At 32.5% G+C, this 14,875-nt stretch overlaps 1 protein-coding gene across 2 annotated transcripts; it reads right to left on the minus strand.

Moving 5' to 3' along the window:
* Window positions 1-1,564: 1,564 nt before the first annotated feature.
* Window positions 1,565-12,892, minus strand: LOC100780357 (calmodulin-binding transcription activator 2). 2 transcript variants are annotated; one of them, XR_005892571.1, is made up of 14 exons: window positions 12,726-12,892; window positions 9,807-9,926; window positions 9,101-9,216; window positions 8,847-8,935; window positions 8,303-8,345; window positions 7,770-7,944; window positions 7,220-7,345; window positions 6,776-7,086; window positions 5,532-6,065; window positions 4,349-5,037; window positions 3,372-3,948; window positions 2,149-2,472; window positions 1,769-2,066; window positions 1,565-1,678 (listed from the first exon to the last, which is right to left on the minus strand). XR_005892571.1 is itself a non-coding variant. In XM_041018229.1 (13 exons), the coding sequence occupies exons 1-13, from the start codon at window positions 12,763-12,765 to the stop codon at window positions 1,953-1,955; spliced, it is 3,258 nt and encodes a 1,085-aa protein (XP_040874163.1). In that variant the 5' UTR covers window positions 12,766-12,892; the 3' UTR covers window positions 1,565-1,952. The 2 variants fall into 2 exon arrangements, 1 of the variants encoding a protein (XP_040874163.1); XM_041018229.1 differs by having other exon boundaries at window positions 1,565-2,066.
* Window positions 12,893-14,875: the final 1,983 nt, after the last annotated feature.

Raw genomic sequence — 14,875 nt, forward strand, 5'->3', positions numbered from 1 at the left:
AAAAATTATCAAGTAAAAAGTACTTCTTGTTTTCAAAATGTGCAAACAAATGTGCCTTCTCACATGAATTCCAAACTGGAGAAAAATAAATTCACTGGTCAAGCAACATAAAATGCCGTTTTCTCTTGTGTTTTCCTTCTAGAGTCGCATCAGCAGTCGGGAACAATGCATGTTGCATGTGTTAAGAACACTTGACGAATATATAAGATTGACTCTATAATTTAAGAAAGGATAAAGGAAGAGAAAAGAGATACCAGGTTACCGATAAAAAAAAAACTTTGACAAGACTCAATCAAGTCATTGGATCAAATTTGGATGCTTTGTATTTGGCTGACTAGAAAAAACTGCATCGTTCCTAAATCCAAATTCAACTGGTCACTGTTAAAACTATATTGAATTAGTAGTTTATTTTTTTTTTTTTAAAAATTACACCATTTCAAAAACGTTTTGCAAAAACATTTTAAAAGCTTTATTATTTTTCATAATTATTAATCGGTTACCAAACAGCAACTAAATATGCTGAAATCTAAACTGGTTATTATCATTCATTCATTACGATTCACTTCATTTCAAAATCAAGCAAAGAAAAATAACCAAACAAAATTACATTAAGTGAAAACTTTTAAATCTTCCGTCTTCCTATTAATCCTTTTATTTATTAAATAAATAAAATGTTTATATTTTTAAAAAATATTAAATATATTTTTTACTTTTTATGTTTTATTTATAAAATATTGAGAAGATTAATCATCAACTTTTATAGCATTGCTCTTAGTTAAACTTATAAAATTTATTTCAAGATGTTACGCAGCATCAAATATAGCAGTATTCATTTGTAAGCTCATGATTTCACATCCACTTCTTGAACAGCCCTAACACACGATTGATTTATAGAAGTTGAAGCAAAAATGGTTTCTTTTAGGAATTGTTTGGGTAAGCTTCTTTGAACAACATCTACATAGGCTAAAATAAGAAACATGAATTTCTCATTAGCTAACTTATAAAAACTCTCTTATAATTTTTCTAAAATATAAGAGAACATCTACAAAATAACTAATAGTTAGTGAAGAATTCATTATAATTTATGAAAAAACTCATCTCATTAATTCTTCTTATTTTCTTCTCCTAGAAGAGCTTCTAAAGAAGCTTAGCTTACCCAAACAGATCCTAATTCTTTTGAGTTGAAGCTGTGCTGCTAAACTCTCCAATTTATATGATGATAACATACATGAGATAATGAAATATAATGTTGGTTGCGGGATTAAGGACCCAGAGGAGGAAAAGATCACAAATTTGATCTCTCTCATTAACAAAAACTAACGATTAACATTTGTCAAGAAAAAAAAAATGTGATGATAACAAACAAAAACTCAATACATTTCAAACCATGAAGTGATAAGAATGAAGAAGATAACCAGAAGCAAACCACACCTATATCATCTACAATGCAGAGTGGAAATCCTTTTAAGAAAAATGGGGATGCTATAACTAAAAAGACAAGTTGCAGAAGTAGAACTAACTGATAAAAAAAGGAATTTAAATGCAAACGATAAAACAAGCTTGATATCATAATTAGCACTTAGTATATAGTTTCTCTCGCCACAGTCGACTTTTGTACAACTTGCAGTTTAATACTTTAGCAAGTTACATCATTATGTTATAACCCCCAACCGTCTGCCTATCAAAACAAAAAAAACAATCATCTATAAACAGTCATACTAAAATAATCATAAATAAAATCAAACCATGTTGCATTAGACTACAATACCTGAACTGTCAAATCAGAGTGCATTCTAGCTATCATAATCTATTTATATGCAGCCTTGGATCCAAGTAATTTTGATTAGAAATATATACTACATCAAGATGATGTTAGGACTCCCCAATACCAAATAAAGCCAAAAACAGGCCATGTATTTACAGTGGGGACGATGAGAGTAGCCATTGCAGGATCAATCAAATGCTATAGGAATGAAATTATCATCGTCTAAAAGCATATCAATATCAATCAAATCCTCCATACCATCAACTGTCTCTTCAGAATTGATCAAACCCTCGTTAGATGCCTGCCAGATATCAAACAACTATGAGCATATCATTAAGCCAAACATTAAAGTGTTTAGACACCTGCCAGATGTTAACAAATACCTTGGTTTGACGGAAGTCCTCAACAACATTTAGCAGACGCCGGTATTGAGCACGTGCCTCTGGATACTGAGCCATGGACTTCACCCTTGATAGGGCCTTTTGGATCTTTTCTTCCTTTTGTTTCCGTCCCTCCTTGAGATAATCATAATCATCCTCTTTCAGAGAATTATTTTGTTGATCGGGGACTTCATTAATGACATTTGGTCGAAATCCACGTAAACCACTACCCTTGCGCCTCCAACGTAATATGATCTTCTCCAGGATTCCCACAGACCAGATGATTGGTTTATACTGTTTCCTTACTTGGTGACCTCTTACATGGGCCTTGACACCACAGATTTCAACAGTCAGTGGAAGCATGTGCCAAGTGCATAGGGACACAAAAAAAAAATGAAAGATAGGAAAAAAAACCAAAAAAAAAAGCAGGAAAATCTCTGAAGTAGTCATATTTTCTTTTTGGGAAAGGGAGCCAGGTGGAGGTTACATTGGAGGTACAAGTAGCAAAGTAGGGGAAGGGTAAAGTTGCTTGGCAAACATCAACTTCACACTTAAGTCTTAAAAGACTCAGGCCAGAGATAATTGAACTTAAAGCTTTGGGAAGTCACTGTATCTTTTCTGGTAGCTTCCTAAATCTTTTTTTCTTAATTTTTTGTGAATATAAGTTGTGTCCTCAAATTGAATTTTCTACTTTACAGGTCGTGGCAGGAGGATAAGGAAGGACTTTTAGGCAACAAGTGCTATATATGATATCTTTTGGTGTACTTTCTTGGGAGTTAAATGCTTTTAAGGCCCACTAGGTGCGCAAGCTCATGATATGATGAATGTTAACACAACACCAAATCACTAAGTAAATGCATGGAATGATGGAAGGAAGAACCCAATATAAAGAACATTTTACTGCATGCTTTCCTCACATTCTGGATTGTTTTCTCCAGTTTTTGTTTTTGACAATCCCAATGTGTGATCCACATGTATACACTAGTTATAGTAGGAGCAAAGAGATGCAAAAGTTTAAGAAGCATTTTTCCATTCTTATCCAGAGTTTTTATCAATCAAAATCTTCAATGCAATCAATTCTCCACCTTTAATTTCCAAAATAGCAGAATAATTAGTAAGATGATTTGATGAAAAATTAAGACCATCTAACAATATACATGTTTACTTAAAAAAAAGTCCAGAATAATAAAAATGAAAAATCAAGTAAAAAGAACAGATCAATGAACCTGGATTTTAACAACTCTTTGACGAATCATCAAGAATTCTTTTCTCTTCTTCCAACCACGAAACTTTTTCTGTATCTGTACTGCAGCAGCATTGGCTAAACCATCTCCTTGTCCAGATTTGCATGCTCTGGAAGCTAGAAGGGAAAGTGCTTGCTGATCTGACAATCCAAGCTCATCACTTTCATACTGAGTTAACTGCTTCCTCTGGAATGACTGCATTCTGTATACTTGATGTATACGATCAGCAGCTTGTGTTGCATTACGCACAGCAGTAAGCGAATCCTTGAGGCAGAGATCTGGCATATCACCAAAGTGCACGGGTGTTGCAGATCGTTCTGAAACTGTCTGCACCGCTTTCATTCCTGAAATTTCTTGCCGACCACCTTTTTGATCATCCATTGTGAGGGTTTCGAGGTGGTGAGTTAATGAAGACTCGGCAAGAAAACCAGAAATTCCTTTGTGCCCATAGCTAGAGGCAAGATCTGCAGCTGTTCTACCTGCTGGAGATGAGGGAGATGGATCTGTCAATGCTCCACAATCTGCACCCATGGAGACAAGGACAGCAACTGTGCGCTCTCTGATAAAAGGACAAAGAATAACAAGAAAAAAAATCATGTTATGCTGAACATAATATATTTGAGAAAGTCAATGCTGAAAGCAGATTGTGATTTGCCTTTGACTAACCAAAGCAATTGCTCTAGGGATAACTCTAAGTTAGCTAATTTACTATTTTACACACACAATAAAAACTGAAGCAACGTTTAGAACTAAAACAATCTAAATATTAGGGGAGGGAGAGGAGGGGAACAAGTCCATTCATCTAAAACACTGGATATTTCTTAACCACACTTTAAAGAAAGAAACTTAGATTTGTTTCATATGTTGCGGTAAATGAAGGTTCAACAAGATTAACAGACATAACTTATGTTCAACAAACTGTACTCAATAAAGAGGAAAAAAATCTCAAGGAACCTTACCTGCCACAGGATGCAGCCCAATGAAGAGCTGTCCATCCATTCACATCTCGGAAGTTGATATTAACTCCAGCAGATATAATTGGATTTATGGCCCAATCATAGCCAAGAAAAGCTGCTAAATGTAGCACACCTTGCCCATCCTCATCTAATACATTTGGCCCTTTACCACTCTCAGTTACTTTGTGAAGAAGCCATGAGTACAGCTTCTCTTTAAACTGCTTGTGAAACAGATGCTCCTTCACCATGTGTTGGGATATATCCAATTCTGTAGTCACTTCATCCTTAATTGAATATTCCTCCACCTCTCTCAGTGAAATGAGCTGAAAAATCAAGTTTCTTTTCTCCATATCACCCTCAAAAGAATGATTTGAAGGGTCCACTGGCTTTAAAGAAAGAAAATCCTCTAGTCGCAAATGAAGCAGAATTTCAGAACTGTTATAAAAATCTGCAAAATCTACATTTCTGGCAAAGCCCTCTCTGAAATCGAATTCCCGCACTTCACTACAAGCTAACCTATTGGAACATGTCACATAGAAAGGGACCCGTCCAACCTTATGACGCGGAGCTTGACAGCACAAAATTCCATCAGCTAAGACCTTGGCGGGAATCTCAACTTCCCCAAACATACAGGACCAGTTGCAGGTTGTCACCTCTGGTTGACTCTTCAAAAATGATCCAATAATCAACACCTGTATAGTTTTGAACAGGATAAGATGTCAATCAAACTACATCCTATTCTTCTTCATTTTATCTTGCAATAGACTCAATCTCAACTAGAAAAAGAAGTAAAACCATTAATCATATATAACATACAAAAGGAGAGGGGGAAAAGAAGGAAGAGTGTCAGATGTGTTATGAAATACCAAGATGCAGAAGAAATACAAAAATAAATACAAAATGGAGGGCATTACAAATTAAAAAATTAAGAGCAAAAACTGCAAATATCTGACTAGGACAAGCATTTGATATTTGAGGAGAAAAGAAAAAGTTCTTATGGTCAATGAAAATGACATGTATACATATTAAGTACTTATTCATATAATAACTAATAGGAAGGGAGAAAAGGAGACCACAGAACCAGTAAACAGTTGGCAGAAAAAAATTATTTTTTCGATTGTAATGGAATCTGACATTTTTTAACAACAACAATAATAATAATATAGATTTTCCACAAGATCAGTACCTCAATTTCGGACTCAGCATAAGCCCATTTAGGTGAAAAATCATTTATACTAAACAGTTGATCTTGAGAGAGAGATGGGCTCAATGAGGTATCATCTATCACATGCTGGCATTCATCTGTACTCCATGAAATACCAGGTGAGGACTGCATATTCAAATCAGCCACCTCTCCAAGTTCCTTAGTAATCCACCGAGAGAAGCTATCAACCTTCTTCAGGCTCTCGTCTTTGTCCAATAATGTGCGCTTCACTGTTAAGCCATAGTTGATAGTTTCTTCATCAGGAACTTTATTTGCAGAATTGGATTTTAGTGCATGTTGAGATTGTCCATCTTCAAGCTCTTGTAGATAGTTTTGCTGCATAGGCTGCTCTTTTGGTTCACCATTAAAACTGTACAGGATCGCAGCACTTTCAGAACATGCATTACGAGTTTCATTCCCTAGTAAACCGGTGCCATAATCAGATCTAAATTGCAGACCAAATGTCTGGGTTTGGGTTAACATTGGCATGCCTCCTGAATTGTCTTCAAAAGGAATCTGAGTCAAATTAAATAAAAAAATAAATAGTTATATTTTTCAGCAAAATCTCATTAGTAGTAGTAGTTTGAAATTACATATAAGAGAAACCAAAGTTAAAAGTATCAGTTTCAAATTAAGCAATCAAAAAATACAATTGACACCAAGCCAACCCCCAGTCATTTTTTTAAAGCCAACAAATTAAAATATATTATGAAAACCAACACCCAGTCATGGTTACCCAACAAGTTATTTACGAAGAGTTCAAGCAAATAAATACCTATCTCAACAAAAAGATTGGATACGGATACATCTGGAGAAAGTTCGAGTTACTAAAAAAATTGTAATCTGGAATTATGGCTCTTAGAATTTGGGTTTGGTTTTAACTCAACCCTACAAAATCGGCTTATAAGGTGAGAGTTACCCCCCACTTATATACTCTATCTTGACACTATCTCTATGCCGGACTTGGGTTTTTCCCAACAATAGCATTTCTAGACTTTCAGAAACAATTCAAAACCTTTTAATATGACAAATGCAGCCCGACACCAGATAGTTAATATATTCATCATTAAGTTAAACTAAAATTATTAATGAAAATAGCAGTTCAAGTGTGCACAAGCTTTAGTCCCATAAAACTGTCAAATTATGTCTTTTCCATCCTCAAAAATAATAGCCGTATATGTGAGATAATTCTACTGATAGATATACTATGCGGTAACAGTATGTACCTGCCAATTTGATTGGAGAGACTGAGAGCTCTCTGCTACCTCAGTGAGACCACTTTTGCTCATTAAAAGGTCACTAAAAATGGTATGTTCTTGTTCAAGGACATCTCCCATTGAACTAGATGGAATGGAAGGAGATGATGCAAGAGAAGGATCATTATGCAATTTGGCAGTGCTTTGCAAGACAGTGCTCCATGTTGCCACGTCATGTGTTTTCTGACCATCAATATAAGCAGTATCATTTCCTCTAAATTTATCCCCATGAACAACAGGGATATAATCCGTTCCAGAAATTGATGACTGTTCATAATCACCTAAAAATATTTTAAGATATATATATATATATATATATATATATATGGGGGAAACACATGTCAAAGGTTGCCTAATAGAAGTTATAATATACATGTGAGACAACAAAATTGAAGAAAAAGGAGGGAAGGTAACCTGAAAAGGGATGAATAAGATATGAACTGTTCGAACCAGCACCAATCTTTTCCGTCAATGGACCATTCCCACTATGTTGTGACTCATATAATGGGCGCAACCCAGAACTTGCTTGGTGGATATCCTCTGGAAAGAATTATGATTAAATCATTTAAGAGTGATCAAATGGGCCAAATGCCAAACTATTACACAAATATTTGTTGTAACAGTACACCAAGATAGTTAAAGACTTGGGGCATGTTCCAATAAACTTCTCCATAAACACTTATAGGAGAAGAAAAATGAAATAAGTTTCTCCATAAGCTTAAATTAGCTTATGCATAAGTTAAAAATCATCTTTTAGAGAAACTAATATGAGAGAGCTTCTACAAATTAACTTATACATAATCTAATTTTAGCTTATGGAAAAGCTCGTTTCATTTTTCCTTCTTATTTTCTTCTCCTAAAATTGTTTATGGAGAAACTAATCCAAACAGGCCCTTAGCATATAATTCACTTCACAGACCATAAAAATTTTGAACCCTTGTGAAATAAATTTAAGCAGAATTACCAGAATCAGCATCTTCACGTAAAGACATCAAACTGGTTGTTGGGCTCACGGAATCTGTACTCAGAGAAGGAACACTGCTATGATGTGTGGGAAGGCTAGACGATGAAGAAGTTACCTTTTGGGAATCTGATGGGATCTCATCACCTTCAGTATTTACTACAATATTTTTGTTACCCTGAGAAATAAAAAGCCAGAAGAAATATATGAATAAGTCACCCATGCACTCAAGTCAATCAAGATCAGAACTACAAAACACATATTCTTCTACATTGAACAGCTTCAAATTCTTTATGCTTGATCGCAACAAGAATATGATAGAAATAGATTTCAAGATCTTTTAAAAAAGGATGGTATGATATGACCAAGAGTGCTTTTATCACCATGCCAAAAGCTTAAGATGTTGGCAGAGGTGCAACTCTTGACTCATAACACTGCAGAAATAAAGTTATAACTTGTAATTGATAAAAACACAACCATTGGTAATAACAAGAAAGTGTAATAACAGCAAAAATATAAACAAATGAGCAAAATACCTTAACTTCCAAGTAATGGACAAATACTATGTGCATCATATCCCTGCAATAAAAGAAAACCATATTCTGATTAATTGTAAGAAGACAAAAAATATTTAAGTAGATGTACATTGAAAACTCAAATTAGCTAAGATGCAGCAAAATATTTGCAACCCAATAACATTAAAAACTGTTATAACTTATTAGATAAAAAGGAAATTATATTAGGGAGAAATAAGTGGATTAGTGGGTAACAACTACGGATAGGATAAGAAATCTTTCAAAAACATTAAAAACAAAGGAGAACAGGGAAGAAGAATGCAGTAGAGCTTCTCAATCGACATGCAAACACCAAAGAAAAGCCAAAAATGTAGCTCTATTCACTAAGTTTGAGGGTAAAGAACAACCTTAAAAACTTGTATATGTACATTTACATGAGATATGACAGCAAATGCACCAATGCAGTACTTGCTAAGAAACTTACAAAGCAACAAACACATGAAATATGAATGTACTTTAATTTCCAAGGCATATTACACAATCTTGTATGTAAATTCATACTCACGGTTCAAGCATCCAGTAGCTTCGCCTTTGAAAATTTTCATTTTCTTCTCCATGGGCATAGTAGCAGTGCAACACATCAACACTTCCAATCTAAATTTGCTTAAATGATGTTACAACTCCAGTGAATAATTGCATAATGGTATAAAGACTTGCTTTCCAATTGGAAAAAAAATATCCAATCATCCTATATATATGCTAGTCTTACAAAAATTTGATTAACTACAAACTCAAAACTGAAGCAAATTATAAGCTTACCTTCAACTTTTCATGAGCTTCTTTCACAGTTTTTCCATCCTTTTTCTTTCTCCAATTATGCCCATCCTTTCTAAAGTATCTCAAAACTTTTCGATCAAAAAGAAAAAGTGAACCACCTGAAATCATGAAATACAAGTCATTAAGTGAGGTCTTAGTAAGCATGAAGTAATGATAGGAATACAATTAGGAGCTAAAAGATGGATTGAAGTTAACAACAACACAAGATTTTAGCAAAACAACAAAATACTATTAATAATATCATTAAAACTACTGAATTGCAAAGTTAATTCAATAGGCATATCAGGAGCTTTTTTGCTACCAAACTTCATGAAAAAATATTTACTGAATTACCCAATGTGCATGTATTCCTTGAACTGAATATATAGGATCTATTGGAACATGAATACCTTAAGTTCAGATAAAGCAAAATTAAAATGCTTGATACATCTTTAAAAGGAATTAAATTCAGCTAAGTGAACCCAAGGAGGGCAATACTCCCATGTTGAAACACATTGTTAGGCACCTAGAAAGATGTTAATAGTTTCGGCCAAAAAGTTCATTTATACCAAGTTGCAACAAACACATCATTGAAAATCAGTATTGGTGTAAGCTTCTTGAACAATTCATCCAATGCATACATGTAAAAAATTATATAATAGTATATACAGGTGCCAATTAATTTATCAGTAACATGCAGTAACCATACTTGGTGGCCTGTTATGAGGCTCTGATGTGATATGAAACATCCGATAATTACGAAGAATTTCACAAATTTCTGCAGGTCGCAACCATCGATGCTGGGCTTCAAATTGTAATTGCTGAATATCTGCACATTGATATAAGGCATTCAGTTAAATATTTGATTTTTGAATTATATCACATACACAAATACGCAATTATTCAAGCAAGCTTAAATAATCAAATCATGGCCACAAAAGTCACATGCATCAATAAGAATATTTTTGTTATAGAATCAAAAAGAGAAAGATAAACTGACATGAAAAGAACACCCACATTGTCAATCATGAGTCCAATATTGAGGTCAAAGTATCCAGTACATAAACTTAGCAGCCTATTAGTCCCCTCAAAAATCAATTTATCTACTAAATATACTCCTTTCAACAGAATCAGTTTGATTTTAGTCTTTTTATGTGATTATGTGGAAGAGCTTGTGTTAAAATTAGTTTAAAATCAAAATGTTGTGGAGTTTTTGTCTGAAAAGTTGTTTTGAGCAATGTTGTCAAAATCAAGATCTTACACGAGATCAGGAGGGGGATGAAAGATCATAAATCGAAAGATCCTACCAAAAGAGGCAAAATTATATATGAAGATATACATGTGATAAAAAGGATGGATAAGGAAAATATCTTGTAAATGATATCTTTGAACTAAACTTAAACTGAAAATATATATTCATAGATTTATATAGATAGCTTCCCTTATGTTCATATTAACCTACATAATGTACGTGTTATGTACACAGGATAACTTGACAAATACTGATTTTGTTAAGGGTGATCTATAGATACCCTGTTATTATAAGTTAAAATAAATACTGCACAGTCAAAGTGACTACAATTTTAGGGATTCTTGATAACTATATTAATTGTATACAGAGAATGAGAGAGGCAGAACCGCAGAAGAATATGCTTGTAATCAACACAGAGGTAAGACACAAGACGCAAGGCACAGCAGAAGAAGGCAAGAAGAAGAAGAACACCAGCGTAATATGGCAGTGACAAAGCAAACAAGAGCAAGACTGAGATGAGGTGAAGCAAGCAAGAGTCTGAGAGTGTGAGAGACTGAAAATCAGAGAGCAATAAGAGAGGGCATCTGAAATGCGTCAGGTCCAGTAAATGGGATTCATTTCAAAACCTGATCCAGAGGAAGATGGAGATGCCACAGATTGTGGAATCTTGGACCAGGAAAATTGCAATTCAAAAGTATCTTGCAGTAAAACAACCCTGCAACCAATCATGCACGCATGAAAATCATAGGATCATGCAATCCTGCAATCTTTAACGCAATTTTGACAAATTTGGTTTTGAGTAAAACTAATGAAATACAAGCAGACACTACATGATAAGCATCCAAACACTTAGAGAACCCACGCTTCAAAGCTAGCAACCAAGGGGGGGGGGGGGGAGAACCAAGGCACTTAAGTCCTTCACTGAGCATCTTATACTACTCAATGTAGAAATTAGGCGCCCCATAATACCCAAATCACTACATCCTCTTCTCTGATCCAGCTAATGATTGTTTGCAGGTATGGCCAGAACCCGCCAACCATTTTCTATCTAACTCAAAAAAATAATATGTCAATCATCTGTATGATAAATATGTACAACCTCAAGAAAACACCAACAAGTTAAGGTGTAACATCATATCCTGAAAGGAGGTATTGGCTTGCTTCAAAAAATTAAATCACATGTCAGCTACAAACCTTCAGTTTAACTTTCACTTTTGATGGCTATGTGTAAGTTTGAAGTAAATACAAGGCTAGAGGTTCATGATAGCAACTCACCATTTAAGAGAGAACAAATGAAAATCTACTCCACTATTTTTGTCTGAATGAAAATTGTTGATTCCACTGGGCTCTTCTTTTAGCCATCAGATCTCTTTATTTATAGAACTAATTTACCGACATGGCCACTATCTATGTTATAATTTGAAGCAATGTATCCTTAAATTCATTTTTTCTTTCCCCAATGAATCTTCATTTAAAGTTCAAACTTCTTTGCATACCATAAAAGGAAGCAAGAACAGTTGAAACAGCAGCCTTACCTTACCATACCAGGGCTCAACATACATTCATGTCAGACATTATCAAATACCACTTATCTGAATCAAACTTTTTCTTTTACATTTTGCACCAATAAGAATAGGATTCATAAAAAATTTGAAAAATGATATCCTTTAATTTTGTCTCCATGAATAAATCTAACTTTCTAAAAATTGATGCTTCTTTCAGTTTTTCTCTGCAAGGAAAATCCCTCAAATGCATGGTGCTTTCTACATCCAACTAAATCGTTTTGAAATTGTTACAAATTTGACAATACTAGCTTTAGTTCCTTTGGGGGGATTGGAGCTGCATCTTAGTTAGTTTCACCACAAAGAGGAAGTTATAAGGTTGGTTTGGTGGTAAAAGGAGAAGGGAGGGAAAGGTTGTGGGTTTGATTCCCTCAACTAACAAAAAACCAACAATTAACAATTTTGCCGATAAAAAAAAAAAAGTTTCACCACTCAGAACCCGAACAAGTGGAAAACTGATGCAGTGAAGCAGTACCTATCAATGGTTCATGTCGTTCAAACCTAGTGCCAAAGACACTTTAAACATAATTGGACTAAAAAATATCCCTAAATAGTTATTTCCCCCAAATCAATTGGGCACAATTTTTGTCAACCTCAGTAAGGACCGAACGTTAGGTCCATTCATTAGCGAAGTCATCATTAGTAACTGAAACTAAGTCCCAACAGCAGGAACCCACTAAACGAAGGAAACAGAATTCAATAGCTGAAGCACCATGACAAGAAATCGCGTCGAAAAAAAACAATTAAATTCGCAGGATCGAAGCATTGAATGAGAAATTATGAAGCAAAAGAAAAAAAATAATTAGAAAATGACCTAATGAACGACGCAATCCGTAAGAAGCACCCTCCGCCATGGCGAAGACTGAATCTGAGATCAACGCGAACGACGAAGGACGACAGAGACTTTTCTTTTTATCCTTTTTTTTCTCTCCTGGACTGTTTCTCAAGTCTCAACTGACGCGATAAAGTGAAAAACTGATAGAATGAACTTTTTTCTTTTTGTTTAAATGTTGAAGCTTTTGTTATTATAACTTTATATCATTATTTAAATTATTTATTATAAATTTAAAATATAATTAGAGAGCTTAACTAGCTTAATCCAACATATAAAAAAAAGTTTAAAGATTATTTTAACTTAATTAATGATTTTAGATATATTTTTTTACCTGTAAAAATAAAAAATAATATTAAATTTATAATAATTTATGTATGATATGATGTTCAACTAATTAAGTTAAATTTTTTTATCTTAAATTTAATCTTAACTATCTAATTGCATCAAATATTCATAAATTTTTATCATTTATATTTTTTTTTCCTAACTCGTGTAAATTTACTTTTTTTTAAGATACTTTTTTGGGTGTTAATGAGACAACTGTGTCATAGAGAAAATTTATTTAAAGATATTTATAATATGTAAAAAACTAAAATATAAATTATATATTCAATATTATAATAACATTTATTATAATTTAATTATGTTTAAAATTATTTCTTTATTATAAATTTAATTATAAAAAATAAATATTTCTATTGAATAAATATATATTAGTTAATATTCCACTTTAAACCTATGAAATTTATTCATGAATAAGTAACCCCAAATAACAAAAATAACAGATGGATTTTCAGATCAAGGTCATCAGAAAATCCGATCCGATTATTTATTTGTCTATTAAAAAACGTCACTTAACCGGATTTAAATTCTCTCTATTTTTTTCCTTGCATTTTTTCATTACTAAACTTTTGACAAAATAAATGTTACTCTTCATAAAATAAAATGTGTGTCATCTTCAATTAATTTATATTCCAAAAAGTTTATAAAACGAAAGAAACAGAGGAAATGAAAGAAAAAGAAAATGAAGAGGTTCATTTTCCATTCAACTATTGGTCTCAAAAGTCAAAGTCAAACTACATCTAACAATCTTTTTAATATTTTTTTTCTTCTTTTACTTTTTCTTCGCATAATTTATTTTACTAAACAGTCTTTTTCTGCTCGCTTTTTATATCTCTCCGTTAATAATTGTAAAATATTTATGGAGAAGTATTTTTACTCTTTGGAAAATAACAAAGCGTTCACCATTTTTAAAAAAACGTTGTTTCTCCTCACTTTATTTCAATAACTTTATATTCTGGAAAATTTATAAGAATGAACGTCTAAATAATATATATATATATATATATATATATATATATATATATATATATATATTATAAAAAGTTATTGAAATTTAATTTAAAGAAAAATAAAAAAAGCATATTGAAAAAATATAATGAAACTTTTTAGACGATTAAATATATAGATAATAAAAAAATGGTTTGACATTGAGTGATAAATTATTTAATAGGTCTATATTCATTTTATTAGTTGCTTCCTCTCATTAACGTAGTCTGGTGTGGAGTGCACGATTTTCATTCCAGGATTGGATCCATTGGGATGATCACGGGTTAGGTTAATTCAGGGCTTGGAAGACATTTTAATCTAAACTAATTAATAATTAATATTAATTGGATGGGATTGATTTGTTTTTATCAACAAAAAAAAAAAAACGATAACTCGAACCCAACCAGCTTGATTATATTCGGGTTGGTTTGGACAGAAACATTAAAAATAATATATATAAATTAAAGAAAATCACAATATTATTTTTATATGTGGCAATAAAAAAACATTTATCAATTAAGTTAAATCTTTTGGTAAAAATCATAATAAAATAAAAGAAAACTAATAAATAATATTAAAAGTAAGAATTATAAAATTACACAATCTAAAGAATTATGAGATTAAAAAAAAAATTATATATATATATATATATATATATATATATATATATGGGATGTTTATGAGTTAGATTGACTTGAGTTGCATTAATTAAATTTAAATATTTAAAATTTATTTTACATTTTGTAAAAATTAAATTTTTAATAATAATTTGTTTTTACTTATACTTTTTGTAAGTATAT

This window comes from Glycine max, chromosome 8 (genome assembly GCF_000004515.6).
Source record: "Glycine max cultivar Williams 82 chromosome 8, Glycine_max_v4.0, whole genome shotgun sequence".
Classification (NCBI taxonomy): Eukaryota; Viridiplantae; Streptophyta; class Magnoliopsida; order Fabales; family Fabaceae; genus Glycine; species Glycine max.